This window comes from Camelus ferus, chromosome 8 (assembly GCF_009834535.1).
Source record: "Camelus ferus isolate YT-003-E chromosome 8, BCGSAC_Cfer_1.0, whole genome shotgun sequence".
NCBI classification, from domain to species: Eukaryota; Metazoa; Chordata; class Mammalia; order Artiodactyla; family Camelidae; genus Camelus; species Camelus ferus.
The window spans coordinates 73,742,089-73,761,277 of NC_045703.1; the positions used below are offsets into that span (position 1 = coordinate 73,742,089).

Sequence of the window (19,189 nt, forward strand, 5' to 3'; positions counted from 1 at the left end):
GAGATTTTCTACAGCAAAGGGGACAGGCCGTATGGTTCTTCTTGAGGACAGATGAGACAGGTGTCCAGTCAATGAATGAATGAGTCAGCGGATCAGCAGAAGTCAGAGGCAGCGGACCTGTGGATGAAGCCCTGGGCACCCTGTCTCTGCCCGTGCCGCGTTAGCACTGCGAGGCTGACCCCTGACGTCTGCACCGATCCTCTCAGGAAATGCTAACATCTGAATTTTGCCTAAAGACAAGTGTATCGCACACAGCCTCGCCCATCACTGGCACCCCCAGGAGGGTAGCAAGTCCCTTTTTATGCAATTAACACACTGTAACTGACTATCCTTCCACAAAAAAAAAAAGTAAATTAGCAAGGGGAGGGGGAGTACGGCTCAGTGGTGGAGTGTGTGCTTAGAGTGCTCGAGGCCTGGGTTCGATCCCCAGTACCTCCCTTAAAACATAAATGAATAAACAAACAAACCAACCTAATTACCTCCCCCCCCCCAAAAAAGGTAAATCAAGCTACTGAGGACATTCTGGCAGAGCTCCCAGGGCAGCTCCACGCTCTGCTGGTTAACACGCTTGTGTAGCCCGACACACTGTCACCTGCGCGGGAACAGGGATCCTGTCTCCTTCCGGGAACCACTCCAGCCACAGGAGGGTCTCCCCTGCCTGTCTGCTCGGCGTCCCCCCAGAGGCTCCACCCGCCTCCTTGCGCCCCTCCCCGAGGCCCCACCTACCTACCTGTACCCTCCCAAGGCCCCGCCCACCTTCCTGCACCCCCAGAGGCCCCGCCCACCTTCTCGTCGGTGACACCGTCGTTGTCATCATCGTCATCACAGGCATCCCCAATGCCGTCCTTGTCAAAGTCTTCTTGTCCAGAGTTAGGCAGGAGGGGGCAGTTGTCCTGCAAACAGAGAGGGTGCAAAGGCGACAGAAATGTCCGAAGAGCCCCTGGCTTTCAGGAGGGTGGGGCAGTCAGGACCCAAGGTCAGCATCAGACATCGGTCCCCAGCGGGGTCAGGAGGATGGGACACCTGGCGGCAGGGACGGGACCACTGCGTGTCCTCTCCAGACTCACACCCACCTCCAGGGAGTGGAGACCAGGGAAGCTTGGGCGTCGAGCCCAGGATCCCTGAAGCTGCAGATCAGCGCAGGAACCAGAGGAGGAAGGAAACGCAGGACCGGCCGGAACCGCCCACCCTGTTCAGTCCCACAGACTTCACGTCAAAAAGCCTCAGTCACAGACGTTTAACCCTCACTAGCCTAGAGTCATTGGAGGTGCAGGGATGTGCTGAGAACCCGAGGCCTGGCGCCCACACCGTCCCCCCAGGTCAGCTCCTCCCAGTGAGTGTATAACTTCCAGAATCGGAAGAAAATCACTCTGTTTCAGTCCAACTCTGTTATGACTCAAAGCCAAGCTGCATGGACACCCCAGCCTGAGGGAACCGGGGATACCAGGGCAGGGTCGATGGTAAAGAGGGGGCTTCAATTCCATGAATGCATGTGTCACAGAAGCCCCAGGGGTCCAATCAGAAGCACCCCGCCTTGGGCCGCATCTGGAGCTGGGTTTCAACTCCAGCCCATGAAGGACAAGAGGGGTTCCTGGGTTCCTGCCATGGGGACACAGGTCCTCGAGGGCATCGGCCAGTGATGGATTCAGACCCTTGCAGCGACTAAGGGAGCCTCTCAGATGAGGTGGGGTGCTTCTTACGAACTGACCTTTGCATCTGTTTGTTCTCGTAAATTCTGTTTGGAAATTGCGATGTGCTATCTTTAAGTTCTTAAATTCCTGTCCGAAGTTCCACAAAAATGAAAAAAAGAAGCAAGATGTCCTCAGCCTCATGGCACCTTCCTGCTATGGCACCTGCTGTGCCCTGAACCCCTTATCCATGGTCATCCAAGCAGCACCCACTTCCCGGGGACTCTCCGAGCTGGACACCTGAGCTGGTTAGATCGGGGACAGTGGTCAGGCAGCTACAGTGAAGGCTGCAAGATACCTCGGCTATTTCAAAGCAAGTCCACTTTTGCTTCAGTCAACTTCTGCCATCTTTACGAGAGAGACCAAAAGGAAAAATGTAAAGCTCTATTGCTCACAATTCACAAGAATAAGTAAATGTTAAATATTTGAATATATTTATATTTACAAATAATGTCTTTTGCAAGTTTGTAGCATTCACACTTCTGAAGCTACTAAGGCATAAAACTGCGCTAAACCTTTCTGGGACACCTTGTTAGTGTCAGAGTGGTGGTTCCCTCGACGCCTGCCACGTCCTAGTCTTCTGGAACCTGCAGATGTCACCTTATATGGCAAAGGAGTGACCAGTACCTCACATGGTAAAGAGAAGATCACCTTATGTGCCAAAGAAGTGACTGATTTAAGGGTCTTGAAAGGATGAGCTTATCCTGGAGAACTGAGATGGGCCCTGAGCACATCCACGTGGGTCCTGAAGAGAATCAGAGGCAGTTTGGGACAGACACAGAGAAGCAGGCCGAAGCGGAGGTCAGGGTGATGCACCCACAAGCCAAGGACACCTGGGGCCACCAGAAGCCGGGAGAGGCAGAAAGGACCCTCCTCCAGAGGTCCCAGTGGGGGCACAGCCCTGCAACCCCTTGACCTCAGACTCCTGCTCCAGACTGTGAGAAGGTGAAACTCTGCTGTTCTCAGCCACCCAGTCTGGGGCCTTGGCTGCAGGAGTCCAGGAGAGGAACACACACTGTTGACCCCAAGGAAGTTCCGCTCGTCCAGGGGCCCTAATTGCTTCCTGTGTGGGGCACGCAGGGGTCTTTGTAAGGGAAAACATTCACTGGATTCCGGCTGAGTGACCGCAGCTGAGCCCAATTCCTGCGCAGACTTGCCTCCAAGGTCATGGGGTCTGTTTACATCCCCCTCTGCCTCCCCTTCACTGATTTCAATCCCTCTTTGCAGTCGGTCAACAAACACGTATCAGACATGGCGTCCTCTCCCAGTTCCCAACAAGGAGCTACTTTTTCAGAGCAATCCCTGGAATTCACAGAAATCCACCAGGCAGATGCCTTTAGGGGACTGGCAGGTGGCCTGATGACGCCGCCCAGCTCCCCTGGCGTCTCGAGGTGGGAACCACGTGGCCCTGGGGACGGTGAGGACCCTCTGAGGGCTTTGACCCGTAGGTCATCTCCACGGGGGCACGGCTGCCCGGACTTGAGTCACTGGAGCCTGGAGAGAGGTGTGAGCACCTGCCCTGCACCCCCCCCCCCCGCATCCTCACCTTGATGCAGTGGTAGGTGGCGTTGGTGGCGCAGACCAGGTTCCTGTTGGGCCAGCCGTCCAGGTCCGAGTCCTCCCCGCAGATGAGCCCGTCGCCTGCGTAGCCAGTCTGGCACTCGCACTTGAACATGGGGTCGCTGAAGTGGCCCAGGTAGACGCACTCCGCGTGCCTGTGGCAGTTGTGGGTCTTGTCCTTGCAGGGGTTCTCAGGCTCGCACACCTGCCAGGAGGCCCAAGCAGTCAGGACAGGAGGGCCGCGTGCCGGGCGCAGGTCCTACCCGCGGGACGCCGAGGCGGCAGCGGCTGCAGGGGCAGGTCCAGACCCCTGGGCTCTGCCATCGCAGGGTTGTTTCACACGGCAGCGCCCTGAGCAACCACCCATCCGAGCCTCCGGTGACACCTGGGGCCACGGAGGGACCAGAAGTCCTCACCTTGGTCCTCAGGGACCCTGTGCATGAAGCCCAGACCTGCACTCTGTGCTCTGAATCCCATGTCCCTCGCTGGTGGGGTCATGCTGGCCGGCAAAGGAAAACCCTCCTGCCATCTGTCCCCTCCAGCCCACCCTCTGTTTTCCGACTCCTGTCTGGTTGTTCTCTGGCTTTTAACATGAACACAAAAGGCTGAGCTGCTTCTCCTGGGGAAGGCGCACCTGCTTCTCGGTCCTGGCTTCCTCCAGGCCAACCCCAAAGGGCTGAGTCCCCTTGTAGCGTGGGGGGCAGGGCAGACAGTGGAAGCCCGGGTTGGTGTTGACGCAGCGGTGAGCCTTGCTGGTCGCGAAGCACATATCAGTGACCACGGCACACTGCGGACAAGCAGATCAGACATGAGTCCACGCCCCGATCTCCACCGGACACCCCGCTGCCCAGGGAGGGGCACCCACCTCGTCCAGGTCCTCGCAGTGGGTGCCGTTGCCCAGGAAGCCCACCGGGCAGGAGCCGCAGGACCAGGAGCCGTCAGGGAAGCTGCTGCACGGCGCTCCGGGGAAGCAGGGGTTGGACAGGCAGCCGTCTGCACAGGAAGCAGAGCAGGGTTAGCCACCACCGCCAGGCCGCCATCCCGGGCCCACAGGACAGGCACGTCTCTGCCCTCCAAGCAGTCTGGCTCAGCTGTGGTGACACTGAGCAAGTTAGGAAGATGCTGGCGACGGCCACCGAGAGTGATCACCTCCAGCAACAAGCGGTCAGTTAGTGAGCGCGCGAGTGAGACAGTGACCCTTCCTGCCCCACATGCTGTTTTTACGTAGAAATGCTAGAGGAACAAAATCCAAATAATGCAGAGGATAAAAGTTATCCGCCTGCGCACAGAGCTGACTTTTCTTTTTTGTATTTTCCAAAAACTTTTATACTTTTAATCAGAATAAAAGCCCAGGGGTGTCTTTATAAAGACGTCTCTGGCTGCAGCACCCAGACCGCCCGACAGCTGCTCGCCGGCCGGGGCTGAGGGCCCAGGCACCGCCCCCGCGCACACCCACCCAGCGGGCAGCTCCTCTTGTTGCACATCTGATGCTCCTTGACGTCCCCGACGCAGTCCTTCCCTCCGTGCTGCGGCTTGGGGCTGTTACAGACGCGCGTCCGCTCCCGGATTCCTCCAGCACAGGTGACCGTGCAGGCTGACCACGGGGACCAGGGGCTCCACCGACCGTCCACTGCGAGGGGAGAGCACAGAGGGTCACCAGAGGAGTAGGGCCAGAGCTGGGGTATGGCAGCATGTCCGAATGTGGAGGAAAACGTGGTAGGAACGTCCTTTTGTGCCCATGAGGTCAGGGAAGGAGGCAGGCAGTGACATTTCAGCTGATTTTGTTTTGCTTCTGGGAAAAAAGTCACACAAACTTCTGTGCCCAGAACCTGAGAACCGTTGGTGAGGGGCCGCTGGCTGCAGGGGCACCCCTGCCACAGACAAGAGGTGCTCACGTCAGAGAAGCTGCCCGATGTTGAGTTTCATTCCAAGCGACTGTCACTCGTCCTCAGACAAATGGTAACTCGGCAGGGAGAGGAGTCACCACACCTCCCTTTTCTGAGCAAACACACTGCACCAGTCAGGCCTCCCAGAGCAGGCCTGGTGCTGGGGCCCTGAGTCCTCCGTACCTGGAGCCTAGAGGCCCCAGGTGCAGGGACGGCATCCCTGAGACGCCCCATTCTGTGCCTTCTGCGGCTGCCCCAGGCCAGGTGCCCCCAGGGCCTGGCCTGTTTTCCATCAATTGTGGATGAGCTGCAATTTGACGGAGCTGGTTTCGGGGAGGTCAGAGTGAGCCCAGGCCAGCGGCACGACCCCAGACACCAGCGAGCCAAGGGGGCCCAGGGCTCCCCGCCGCGCCCCCACCTCTCTCCCCGCCCCGTCCGCTCACCCGGGCAGGGCGGGCCCTGGCAGGCCTTGGTCTCGCGGCCGCTGCCCTTGCAGCTCCTCCCGCCCATCTGGGGCACCGGCGAGTTGCAGAGGCGGATGCGCGTCACGTTCCCGGCACCGCAGGTCACGGAGCAGGAGGACCACGGCGACCAGTGGCTCCAGCCGCCGTCCTGCCGGACTAGCACGCGGAGGAACACGGGGCACTTAGTAAACGGCCGGGGCCCCCCGACCCGGGGTCTGCTGATGGGCAGGCAGGAGAGGAGAGGAGGGGCCGGCGGGGAGGCGCCTCACTCACGGGCCGGATGCCCAGACCAGGCTGAGCGCCTCCAAGAAGAGGCAGCAGTGGCGGGTCCCAGGAACCCCAAACCCCGAGGGCCGTGCTGTCCCCCCCCACCCTCCCCACCCCCGGGGCCCGCGGCGACGTCTGGACACTCACTGCGGTGGTCACACTTGCCCAGGCTGCATGCCCGCGTCTGGATGGACGGCCCCAAGCAAGTGTTGCTGGTGACGTCGCACGACCGCCCCCTCTGCTGGGTGCCAGATCCGCAGGTGGCAGAGCACTCCGTCCACTCCGCCCACGGGGACCAGCCTTCCTCGCCGTCTGCGGGGGGCAGGGCGCGGCGGGGTCAGAGCGCCCCCAGGGACCTGCCCACCTGGGGGAGCCCCCCACCGGGGTCCGAGCAGGACGCCCATCTGAGCGCTGGTTAAATGAAAAGGCAGTTTCCTGCCAAGAGATCCTTCACAGGAAATCGCAGGCTCTAAACAAGAGAAGCAACATGACTTAGGAGTCTTCCTGGTGAACAGTGAAGGAGCTTCGGCCTGCTGCCCCAGTCAGGCAGCAGGGCGCCTGCGCTGTGGTTAGCTAGCTGGTTAGCCGTTCCAGACCGCAGCAGGAAGGACAGGCAGGGGCGCTCTCCCGCGCTCTCCTGCTCTCCGCGGCCTGAAGCGCCTCCTCTGAGCCCACGGGCCGAGGTCACCGCAATCACACGGTCATGCCGGTCTGCGGCCCGCGCGGGGAGACTGAACGCCTAATACGTGTCGGGCACTTCCACACACACTGTAGTGTTTATTTTGGTCATAAAACTAACCCTGAGTCATGGGGATAATCATTCTGCACTTTACAGACAAAGAATCTGAAACCCGAAAAAGTTACATTTTGCTCAGAATCAAGGAGGGGCAGAGCCTGTGCTCGCCTCCGTGAGCCCCTGTCACAGGAAGCAGCCTGTCCCCAGGCCGGTGTCACCAACCTCAAGGCCCCCAAACCAAGATGAGGATGAAGGACAGTGAAGGACCAGAATGACAGGTCAGAGCAGGTCTCGGAGAAACCAACCAATTCAGTCAGCACAGGGCGGGGACGGGGACCGGGGACCCAGGACTGGGGACGGGTGTGTAAAGGAGGCACAGATGCTCGGAGTCAGCAGGGGGGCAGGGGGATAGGACACAGAGGCAGCAGTGGTGACTTGGACGCGAGCTGCAGAACAGGCTGAGAGGAAGCAGAGGCACAACCTCAGGGGCAGCCGTGCACCTCTGGGGCAGTGGGGGGTGTGAGCCGGTGGACACCCCGGACTCCCTGCTGGAGGCGTGGCCACAGAGGCCACTGAGGGTCAGGGCCTCGTTCCCCCTTGGGGGACCCTGGAAGAAGACTAGACTAAGCCTCCAGCTTCTCTGCAGAAACCAGCAAACAGGGGGACACTGGAGCAGATAAACAGGCTGGTGGCTGAGCAGAGGCCCGCCTGCCCGGCGCACTCACCGTGGAAGCAGGAGGGGCAGCACTCGCCCTCCATGAAGGACGGGTCGGCACAGGTCGCCGGCGGGCAGGTGATTTGATGGCAAACAGTTTTAAATTTCTATGAAAAAAAAGGTATGTATGTAACACTCATTTAAAGATGTAAACTTTGTACAAGGGCTGAACTGAGGGCTCGTGGAGCAGCTCGAGTGGCTTCTGCCCTGCAGACCCCACAGGTCCCAGGGGCCCGAGGTCCTCGCTCCCCGGTGCCTGAGCAGCTCTCTGGACCTGGGTGACACTGGCCAGCCCCACTGTCCCCAACCACCTGGGTGACACTGGCCAGCCCCACTGTCCCCAGCCACCTGGGTGACACTGGCCAGCCCCACTGTCCCCAGCCACCTGGGTGACACTGGCCAGCCCCACTGTCCCCAGCCACCTGGGTGACTCTGGACAAGCCCCCACCCAGACCCCCAGGTTCTGGTTTATGTGCAGAACAACAGGGTTGATTCAAGCCTCATTCGAGGTTCCTCCTGCCTCCACAGCCCACACTCACCAGGGTCAGCGGGAACCCTGCCGCATCCAGGCAGCGGAGGCCCACAGGCGTCCAGCAGCTCAGAAAGCCCTGCCCACCCCGCACCCTGGAGGCTGCGCGTCCAGCCTCACCTTGCAGGTGCACTTGGTGCAGCTGTCCACCACCCAGGTTTCATTTTCTGCAAAGAAGCGGCCGTCCTGCCAGCAGGCTGACATGTTCCGGGTCTTGGGAGGCCCACCGATGAGCTCCCAGAGAAACTGGTTATCGCTGGACTGTGGAGCGGAGGGGGAGACGTGAGTGTAGCCACCAGGCTCCGCTCAAGGAGAAAGGACGCCCCCTTCCCTGGGAGCCTCACCCTCAAGGGCAGACCTCCGGGTGCGCACCCCGCCCCGTGCAGAACAGGACACTCAGATCTACATGAGGGCCCACAGGCAAGTCACAGCAGAGATGGGGCCCAGCAGCGTCTGCGGCGCTGACTCCCACTCCCCCGTGAGCACCTCCCTGACACATGTTCTGGAAGTTTGCCGTCTGTGCCTGCTTGGCCAACGGGCCCCATCACGGAGGCCGGAGCCTGGGGTGAAGCTGCTGCCTGGAGCGGGCGAGGCACAGTGCGGTGGGGGACAGTGAGGGGCGGGGTCCCTCCTGTCAACTGCAGCTGAAAACTGAGATTCAGTCTTGACACTGCTCTAACAGTACCACGGCAAAGACACCCACAGACACAGGCCTTGCTTGTCCTGAGGGTCACTGACCAGAGGAAAGGATACAGAGTTGAAAAAACTCAAGTGAAACTGACACCATCTGTCCGCCAGCCCGGGCACTGTTACCGCCCCCCCTTCTAAGCACCTCCTCCCACCAGCATCACACTGGCCCGTTTCCCTGAGCAGACACCTCTGATGTGGAGGGAACGGGCCCTTTGAGAATCACACAAAGATACGGGCCCCTTCTTGCACAAAATGGGCAGAAACACACCATCCTGCTGTTCTTGTGCAATCCAGGAGGCTCACGGATTTCCCTAATCCTCACTCCGCTGTATGTAAACTTGTCTGGAAGCTCTTCTCAGTCGAGACGCTTTGGGGCGAATGCTCACTCCCACCACCCTCCCTCCTGCAGCCCCACCAGAGCAACCCTGGAGGCATGAGCATCAGTCCGGCTGAGGCGCCGGTCCCCCTGGGGAAACCCATCGCAGGGTCCGCCTCCTGTGTTTGGACTCCTGCCAGCACGTCGTCTCCCTGGTCTTCCTCCCCCAGCCAGGGCACGGGGTGAAGTGGTGGGCACCGGGCGGGGCAGGGAGGGTGCGGTGACTCCACCTCCCACCCCACCCCCCAGGCCCAGTACCTGGTGGTGGAAAATTCCAGAAGGCAAACTGGGTCATGGGTGCTACAGAACCAGCACCCTGGCCTCTGCCACGAGCTGCCTGTGCTGCACCCAGCCCCTCTACATCCCCCTGGAGTGGAAGTGTGCTGTTCCACCCCGTCCGGGACCGGAATCAGAACCCACTCGGGGCCCCTGGCTGGAGCAGAAGACACACATCCGCAGTGTTGGGCTGGGCTGCCCCCCCCCCCCACTGAGCATCCTGCAAAGCCTCAGGGCTGGGAGGAGCTCCCAGACCTAGAGACGCCCCCCCCCCCCCCCCCCCGGTGTCCTTCCCACAGCCTCTGCTCCTTCCCAACCCTGCAGCACAGCTGCCTGGCGTGAGATCAGCGGTGGGGACATCGCAGGACAGTGCAGCCAAGGGAGGCTTCCCACTGTCAGCAGCTCTGCCCTGAACTCGAAATCATCATCCTGAGACACATCCCTCCCTCTGACATGCTCCTCACCAAACTCCATCCTTCAGAGAAAAGCACCTCCCTGTGGGTGCGGAATTTCTGTTTCCTGGGAGACAAGGGTCCCAAGTTAAGACTTGGTGGGGGCTGTGCAGTCCGGGACACACCCTCTATCAGGGCCCCTCCCTGACCTCTGACTACCGGCACCTCAGCCAGACCTCCGTGGCCACCCTGGCTCCCTGGTCGTGTGGGCGGCGTGGTTGCCTGGCACCCACCACTCTCCGCAGGTTCTCTTGGAGCTGGTTCACCACGACGTGCAGCCCCGACAGCTCCTTAATCATGCTGCCCAGGGCCTCGCACGAGTGCTCGCACACCTCTGGCGCCTTCTCCGCACCCTGGCCCACATACTCCGTGGAGCCCGGGGGGCTCAGGTGCAGCGTGTCCGTGTCCTCGCTAATGGCGTTGGCTTCGGCTGCAGGAAGGACATGAAAACAGTGAGCCCACCGGCCTCTGGCCACAGCGTGGTGGCCTCGCGGGGCACTGCCCGGAGCTGAGGCTGGACGGCACTTGTCCCGAGTGGCTCAGGCTAAATTATGAATGGGGAGAGCTGAAGCCGAGGTCTCGCTCCCGGCCCCGCCTTCATGGCGGGGCTCCGCCTAGGTCCAGCACCACAGACTTTACGTCAGAACCCACCCTGTGGGCAGAGCTCAGGGAGAGAAAGATGCAGAAGGCCTCAGAGATGCCCACTGGCAGCGGGTGGGGGTCAAACCAATTAGACGTGGCAGTTTCCTGCTCTCGTTTTCAGCCTCACTTCAGAGGTGTATTTATATGACCTACTATCCACAACAAGCTCCTTATTTTCATCCCCAGAATCTGTCCCAACCACGTATTCTCCACAGATCGATGACCCCTCCCTGCTCTCCCTTTATCCGGCTCTTCCTCCCTGAACCCCTGTTCTGTGGGCTCCTTGCCCTGCAGGGAGGCACATGGGGCTGTTGTCTTGCTCAGTGATTCCTCCTTGACATGTCGTTTCTCTGCTGGCCTCGTGTGACCACCAAAATGCAGGGTGGAAGCCTGACCGTGGGTTCGGAATCTCACTGCCCCAGAAATCGGACGAGCCCCCGAGGTCCTCGTCAGGGGACATGGGCAGCTATGCCACAAATTACAGAACTGTTTAGGGCACGGGCAGAAGTGGGGTCACTGACATGTGGCCCGAGCCCCTCTCTGCAGAGACCGCCACGTGCCTTGTCTGAGACACCCCACTACTGAGTGAAGGCTGGTGACCGCTGTCACTCTGGCATTCTATCACTGAGGTTTCACTGCTTGGTTAGAACCCGTGCAGCTCCCACAGATCGCGGGAGCGCCCGTCAGACCCACCAGACCTGTAACTGCGTGTACCCACAGGAACACAAGCACGTCACTCACCAGACAAATACGTGAGCGAGAATTCTGCAACAGCCGGGAGAGCTCACGCAGGCCGGGCACCCCTTGTTCGTGGTGTCAGATACAAGGCCGGTGGGCTGCACGGGGCCAGGGCTGGTGCTGGGACAGGCCTGCGGTTGGGGCGGCTTCCCTTCTCCCCACCTCCTCTCCTCTGTCACGGGGCTGCGCCCTCCCCACGGTGCCGGCGACCCGGGGATGCGCAGCCTTTGCTCACACCCAAGACACCTCCCCCAGCGGGGCCGGGACCGCCCTGCTCTTCCCCGCCTCCAGCCGAACCTGACATCGGATGTCAGTTTACTGTCGTAGCCTTCTCAGAGCTCCTGCTTTTTTATGACTGTGCCCCCTAAAGAGACCGTGACCTAATGCAAAGGGACCCATCTTGGCATCTGAGCAGAGCTGGCGGTACGGGAGGGGGCGTGGCCCAAGCTGCAGCTCTCGGTCTCGGACTCGGGACTGCGAGCATGTGTCACAGGATGTATTATAAAGCCTCCTCTCTGCAGAGTTCGCCAAAAACCACAACAAACTTCTTTCCTTCCTGGAACTCAACTGATCAACAGTTGAAAGACGTGCGGATGGAAAGACAGATGGCCTTGGATGGAAGGACTCAGGCTCGTTCCAGAGACACCACCCTCAGGACACCGGGGCTCTGAACCCTGTGACCAGCGCTCCCAGCTTGGGGTCCAGTGCTAGACAGCAAAGCCCCACTGGTGCCTCACAGACATCAGATCCACGTGCCCTCACATGACGATCCATAAAAGAGCGATTTGCACTTGTCATAATTCCCAGGAGACACGAAGAAGCCATCTGAGTGGACGCAAATCACAAAATGAGATCACGGGACAGGTAAGAGCCTTTCTGTGGGGACTCGGCCCTGTAGGGGGTCGGGAGAGGTGGCCCTGCTGCTCACAGATTGTCACCTGGAGACTTATGGGGCCTCCTGGCACCTCCACTGCTTTGTTTGTAAAGTGAAGAAAGTGCCCACTTCAAAGGCGTTTTGAAGATTAAGTGACACACTTCATCTAAAAAACCCAGCAGAGTGACCTTCCTAAGTGCTCAAGAAAATGCTGACAAGTCGTGATTGGATGTAACTTCAAAATGCAATTAACAGACAGCGTGGGAGTATCTGTCAGTGATTCGAGCAGCGTACATTTCATAGTAAGGCTGCGTCAACAGCTGTGAATTGCACAGAAAACTTCCACAAGCCAAGTGCGACACGTGTCTGCGGTGCTGGCCTGTTAAGATGACCTCCACACGTGAATAGACGGGAATGGTGGCATACAAGTAAAATCATGTTAAAATGCCAGGGATTTATTTTTTGGCATGTGAAATGGATGACACTGGATAATTAAAACATATTCAGAAGAAATCCTTCAAGCAATTTATCATTTTCGGATGTCAGCACGTCAAGCTGACCAGCTAACTCACTTAAGGCCACATCGGCACTTTATTCCAATGTTTACTTAAATCCCATCTGCCCCCCCCCCCCGCCCACACACACGGTAGGAGAAGCCCATCCAAGGTGGAATCCTACACACGGTGCCGAGACACCTACCTCCCTGGCTCTGCTGACACCCTTTCTTGCTGAGAACATCTTCCACGGAATTTTCAAAAACTAAGTGGACATTCTGCAGCAAACCCTGCAAAGAGGAACAAGGGGAGAGACAGCGGTGGACAAACGTCAAACGTTGGGCGTCAAAGTAAATGACGTTTTAAAAACACGAGATGTCATCTTAAATCAGGGAGGACTTTCCTCTGTGCTGTCACACTCAGCAGGTCTGAAGCCCCTTTGTGTCAGGGTATCTGTAGGTGTTGCTCTGAAGCTTTGTAGACACAAGTCCACGTGGAAGGAAGGAAGTGCTCCTTTCTCAGAGATGGGGGAGGGGCCCCGGAAGACGGTACCTTGTCTTCCTGACGTGCCCAGGTGGACACTGGTGGCCGTACTGTCCTTGCAGGGGACTCTGAGGATGACTGGTGCCCCTGCCTGCCTGTCCGTCCCGGGAACCGGGCCCTGGTCCAGTCCCAGGACAGACAGCGTATCTGTGAGACCCGGCCTCCCCCGGGAGAGTGAAGGGCTCCCCTCGGCCAGCGGTCGACCACGCGGGGCCCGGAGCCTCCTGGAGACCCCCGCAGCCACTCAGCAACTGGGGTGCGTCTCTAGGCCTTTCGCTGAAATAACTGAGCTTAAACATACATTTATTTCCCAAGATGCTCAGGCTTATCCGGAGGAGAACGGCTACTAACCCTCCTCGAGGGGCTAACACTTGCACTGAGACAGATGCTCTTCCCAGAAGTATCTTCCCTGAGACGCACACGACCTCATCCCTCACTCGTCCTCAGCCCTTTCCTCGGAAGACACAGCGGCTGACTGCCCTGTCAGTCAGCACCGAGCTGGATTTTGGGAGGGGGCCTCGGGCTGATGCCCTGCTCACCAGCTCAGCCTTCAGCCTGGAACCAGCGAGAACCTGTGCAGCTACGAAGGTGCACCTGTGACAGCCTGCTCTGCTTGCTCCTGGTTCAGAAAGCTGTGTGTGCACGTGAGCGTGTCCGCGAGTATGTGTGCACGCGTGTGCGTGCGTGTACAGCCCATGTGCGCGTGCGCGTGACTGTACGCGCAGCCGGCTGTGGGTGGGGCAGGTGCCCGTGCGTGTGCACGGGGGGGCGGGGAGGCGCTCCTCCGAGGACAGGGCCGGCCCCCCTTGAAGGCGGCGCGCGGGGCGGGCGCCAGGAGCCCCGCGGACCTACCCGGAAGTGACTCTCTCGGCCGGAGCCTTTGGCCACGTACATCCTGCTCCTTTCTGTCTTCAGCTGCTCGTAGAAGGGCTGGTCCAGCGTGAAGCTGTCCATCAGGTCGCAGCCCACGTACAGGCTGTAGGTCTCCCCGGTCACCTGCACCGTGATGTTCTTCCACTGGGAGTCGGCCAGGCCCACGTCCTCCAGCGAGATGACGTGCTGGGTGCCGTCCACCCAGTAGGTGAGGTCCAGCGTGTCGGCGGGGCCGTTGGAGATGATGTCGAACTGCCGCTGCGCGGCGCCGGGGCCCTCGAGGGCCAGCAGGGTGCCCCGGGACCTGCGGTCCTGCTTCAGGCTGGCCGTGAGGAAGAAGCCGTCCTTCTGCCGCATGGCCTCGGCGATCCTGCCCAGATGCTCCGCGCCCACCGGCGGGATGTAGTCAAACCGGACGAAGCGATAGGCGGGCACACGGGGGTCCGGGCCCCGGAACTGCTTGGCCCCGATGGTCTTGCGGTTGATGTTGCTGGCGCTGAAGAGGTCAAAGGTGGTGTCCTCGTCCTGGTCTCCAGCTGCCCGGGAAGCAGAGCAGGAGGTTACGGGGAGCCCGGCAGGCACGGGCTCCCTCAGTCCAGGCCGCCAGCATCATTGCCCGGGAGCACCTATGGAGGCGGACACGGCACGTCCCCTCCCTTCTCCTCGGGGATGCTAGGGCCTTGGTTCATGAAAGCTGGGCTACCCTCTCTCCCCAGGACAGCTGCCCGTCCACAGCACAAGCTGCATCCCTGACCCTCTGGGGAGCGGTGCCGGGGGTAAACCCGCCTAGGCACCCAGCGCTCTGTTCAGATCAGCTGACTCTTCCCACGGCCAGGCTTCCGCCAGGAAGGAAGCAGCCTGGGTTACGCCTGGCACATCCCCACGTTCTCCCGGACCAGGACCCTGGGCCACCTGCTCTCTCCTGCTCGTCCGTCCCGGAGATGAGACTCAAGTGTGACACCCTCTCCCCTGTTGGCCCAGAGAAGCACCCTACGGAGAACGGCTCTCTAGCCTTGCCCTCGATGCGTTTTTAGGAAGGAACTATATTGTACGTGGCTTTCTTAGAGAGATCACCGGACTGGAACCGTGTCCCTTATTGTAGAATACGTTCTGTCACTCATGGTTCACACTGCAGGGAAGGCTCTGAGAGATGACAGGAACCAAGTCCGTAAGTGAATGGTTTTAATTCACCATCGAGACTACCGGCGAGAGAGATTATCAGACCTGACCAAAATTGTAACACTTTAAATAATTTTCTGAACAGAATGTTTAAATAAAGCGTAACTTTTCATCTAATACTTGGCAAATTAAAGCATTATAATATACAGTGTTGCTGACAGAAGTGGTCATTTTACCACCGTCAATAGAGCTATTTGGCCATCTATCAGAAATCCTTAAAATAATTAAAATCCTTGACCCAACAATTTTACTTCAGGAGCTCACCCTACATATATAATCATGAATACTAGGACATATGTATTCACAACAATATTCTGCGTGGCATCATTTATACCAGTGAAAATAAAGTAATATAACAGGGAATTGCTCTATAAGTATTAGGGTTTAGCTTCTATGGAATATTATACCATCATTAAAATTCATGTAAGAAAATAAACATGATGGAAAATCCTTTTAACATATTTTTAAGTAAAAAAAGAATGGGAGGAAAAGAAGTTATAAAACACCAAATACTTGAATACATTGTAAACATCACATACAAAAAAAGGCAAAAAGTGCCCAGCAAGAGACTGAATCTCCAGATAGGAGGGTATTTTTCGCTAACACCTGGATTTTCTGAAAATAAATAATTTCCTATCTTATAGACTCAAAAATAAGTGGAGATTTATTTTAAACTAAATTAAGAAGGTTCTAACAGGTGAAGGGCTCCAACCACAACTCCCCTTTGTTTAACCTCATCCCGCAGGTGGGCCTCATCCTGGGAGCCCAGATGCCTGGAGGTGTGTCGACACTCACCCTGAACGCCGGACCAGGCCCATGAGGCCAGCAGCAGCAGGGACCACAGCATCCTGCCCCTCCCCGGCGGGACTCCTGCAGACCAAACAAAGCCCTGTTACTTGTGGACACGTAACTGCAACTTCTAGTTGGAGATCTAGATATCACACTCATAGGACCGCTTATAAACAGCTGGTATATAAAAATCAGAAACAGATGGATTTGTAGGAAGTCAAAACCAGATAAGAAATGTGTTTTTCAAATGAGATAACTGCAGCTGGTATTCACCGGACTAGCACGTGCTGACTAGCACTGTGCTAGTGACATTCTAAATACTCATTACTTAACCTAGGAGGTAAATATAAATACGATATTATCATCTCCATTTTACAGATGGGTAAGTGGAGGATCAGAAGAGTTAAGTACTTGCCCAGAGCAATGCTGTTACTGAGAAGTGTAGCTGGGACATAAACCCAGGAAGTTTGAATTTAGAAAAATATCAGCCTGGGGGAAAAAAAAAAAACTATGAAGGCATTTTGTGCAAACAGCCAAGTAAAAAAGGGTGCATGTGACTTAATTAAATAGAATAAATATCAAGTGTATGTGAGTTAAAGTAAACTTAGTTTGGTGGATCACAACTACAAAAAACATAGCATTCTACTTAGTAATCACTTTTTACTTTGCTTTTCTATTTTCCTGCAGGCCTGTTTTTCCATTCTTGAGGCTTTTCAGTTGGCAGGCTCCGCGGACACTGGACCAGAAGTCAGAGACTGGCCAGATGCCCGCTCCTCTGTTAACCCCTGCGCGGCCTCTGCACGCCCTGGTCTCAGCCTCTGAGCCGCCCCAGTGAGCAAGTGTCCCCAGGGCCCTCAGCAGCAGGACACCCCTTGTCCTGCTGAGGCAAAACTCAGCTGGACCCTCACCCCTCCTTGTTTAGGGCTTCAAAGATCCTGACCGAAAATTCACGGAGTTGCTTCTCCAGAAGTATTTGGGAAACTGGAACTACCCATCCTTCTGAGATGGGGACCGTCCCCAGGGGAAGCAGTGTCCACGCAGGACCCTCAGGGCCCCCCCCCCCCCGGGCTCCAGACGCCTGCTGTGCAATCAGCCCACAGCAAGTCCAGAACTTGGCTGTTTTCCACGTGCCCATCAAGGAGGCGGCGGGCACAGCAGGCAAGCCCGGCTGGCCCAGCTCAGAGCTGCTCCACTGGGCGCTTGCCATGCAACTTGGGGAAACTTACTTAACCTCTCTGGTCTCAGTTTCCTATTCTGCAGAATGAGAAGCATCATTTAAGTTACCTACTCAGAGGGTTATTGTGAGAATGAACCAAGCAAGTTGGCGTTTGAAAAGGCTAATAAGCCCAGCAAGCCCCGGGCACAGGGTCGTCCGTCCCGGCTGCGGGTGCACTGTCCCCGGCTGCCCAGTGCGGGAGCGCTGACAGTGAGGACGTTGCTCATGAGGTTCTTCAGAGGCTCGAGCTGCACGAGCAGACACTTGCAAGGTCCCTGGGTAGGACTTGGCACTCGGGGAGCCCTGCATATGTGGTTTAAGGGTAAATAGTGGACAGGCACGTCTGTGACACTTTCCTTGTGTCTTTTTCCCATTCGACTACATGTGTGCCTCTGTGCCCTGCAGACAGCAGTGACCACTGGCTCTGGCAAAGACAGGCTCTGTCCAAAATACGAATTTTCAAGTTCTGGAGGCCCATCTTCCCATCACCCTAAAGGGTGTGTATGGAGCTCTGCTGCTAACAAAACCACATGCTCCGATTCGAAAACAGACGCCTCACAGAGCATGACCACTCGGCCTTTTGTCACAGGAGGGTGAGGGTCCCGCCCCACAGGGGTCTGTCTCGGGATCCGTGAGACAACCGAGAAGGCAGCAGGTCAGGTGTCGCTGGTAGAGAAGGTACAGTGCCATCACGCCCTGGGTTAGATGGCGACACGCATGGCATCATGCAGCACCCGCTGGGGGACGGGACACACGCTCTCCTAACCTGCGCTTCACGTCACACATTTAGTGTATGTTTCTGGTCATGAGTTTTCCAAAAGAAAGGTCTCCAAAGCCTACTGCAACAGAATGTCATTAGAACCTGGGAAGTTCTTTTGCAGTTCTTTTGATCTCAGCAGTCCAAGCAGCAGTAACTTCGCTGCGGGTAGCGCCCGCCCGCCCGCCCGCCCCCAAGAGCGCGGTGATTTAGCCCCGGCCCGCGCGCTGCCTCAGCCTCCTTCCCCCGGACTAACCCGCGTCCCTCGCAGACGTCCCGCTGGCGGATTACCGGCGACCTTTTCGTATGCATATTACCCCCGGCCTGCGAAGGCCAGCTGGAGCCCCGGGCAGTGGAAGCGCCCGTCACAGCCTTACTACGCGTTATGCACTAGGCGTTCGAAACCGCTTGCCAGCCGTGAATGCTTAGCTCGGTCTCCACTTCTCTGGTTATTTTCCCGCATTCTCAGGCGCGTTTTTCCTAGTTTCCTTCTCGTGATCACCCCTCAGCAACAAACTTCAACGCGGAAACACCTCATCCCGGAGCTGAGAAATAGAAGCGCCTGCCCAGGTCTCCAGGCGGGTCATTCATTCAGGTCGCAAGAACCGAGCGGTCAGCTGCCGCGAACGCCCGGGCGGCCCCAGCAAAGTCGCTGCGAACAAACTCCTCTCAGTTCTCTGACGAAGCAGCACAAGGACCACCTAAAGACAGTCCGCTGCTTAGATGCTGGTGGGTTCGGCTTGCTAGAGGCCGCCCCCCCCCCCCCGCCTTACAGAGTGTCCCCTTTGCACTTTTCCCTTCTCCCCTCTTAGATTCGAAAGAGCCTTTTCTGAAAATTAAAGTACAATGAGATGATTTGGTAAATTAAAAAAAAAAAAAAAAAACCTCTTACCTGGAATGTGAAAAAGCTTCAGCGACGGCCCGTCTCAGTGCTGGGGACGGAGTCCAGGAGGACCAGCGTGCGGGCGAGGAGACCCGGCCCACGCTGCAGAGGAGCCGGCCTCGGGGCTCCGCACGGGCCGGGCGGCAGCCGCTCCTTTATAAGCCCCGACCCCCGCGTGGGGCTGTCAGTCAGACACACGCGGGAGCGCTCTGGACCCATTCCTTCGGAGCAGTGACATAACTCCCCTCAGTCCTGCATTCGCTGGGAGCACCTGGCACGGGGTCCGGTCCAGCCCCGCCCCGTGCCGGCCCCGCCTCTGCCCCGCCCCCGGCTCCGCCCCGCCCCGCCCCGTACCGGCCCCGCCTCTGTTCCGCTGCGGCCCCGCCCCTGCCGGCTCCGCCCCTGCTCTGGCCGGAGGCCAGGGTCCAGAGAGGAGGGGCCAGATGAGCGAGGGCAAGACCGACGGGGCCTCGCTTTTCCTGACTTCTCTCAGGAAATAAAGTGCTATAAATAAAACCAGCGAGACTGGCTGGAACGCTCGCTTTTTGCTCAAGAGGAAGAA

At 58.0% G+C, this 19,189-nt stretch overlaps 1 protein-coding gene across 2 annotated transcripts in view; it reads right to left on the reverse strand.

Moving 5' to 3' along the window:
• The window catches only part of THBS2 (thrombospondin 2), a 28,813-nt gene extending 9,922 nt beyond the window's left edge, over positions 1–18,891 (reverse strand). Inside the window, exons 1-14 of one of the 2 annotated variants that reach the window (XM_032485387.1) lie at positions 18,637–18,891; positions 15,778–15,852; positions 13,783–14,339; positions 12,593–12,677; positions 9,873–10,069; positions 7,966–8,106; positions 7,327–7,423; positions 6,013–6,177; positions 5,578–5,754; positions 4,705–4,878; positions 4,114–4,241; positions 3,883–4,035; positions 3,235–3,453; positions 786–893 (exon numbers count right to left, since the gene is read on the reverse strand). In XM_032485387.1, coding sequence (XP_032341278.1) covers positions 786–893; positions 3,235–3,453; positions 3,883–4,035; positions 4,114–4,241; positions 4,705–4,878; positions 5,578–5,754; positions 6,013–6,177; positions 7,327–7,423; positions 7,966–8,106; positions 9,873–10,069; positions 12,593–12,677; positions 13,783–14,339; positions 15,778–15,829 — 2,253 coding nt within the window. In that variant the 5' untranslated portion in view covers positions 15,830–15,852; positions 18,637–18,891. Of the gene's footprint in view, positions 1–785; positions 894–3,234; positions 3,454–3,882; positions 4,036–4,113; positions 4,242–4,704; positions 4,879–5,577; positions 5,755–6,012; positions 6,178–7,326; positions 7,424–7,965; positions 8,107–9,872; positions 10,070–12,592; positions 12,678–13,782; positions 14,340–15,777; positions 15,853–18,000; positions 18,422–18,636 lie in introns of those variants that run through there. The other variant, XM_032485388.1, reaches the window with a different exon arrangement.
• Between the last annotated feature and the right edge of the window lie 298 nt (positions 18,892–19,189).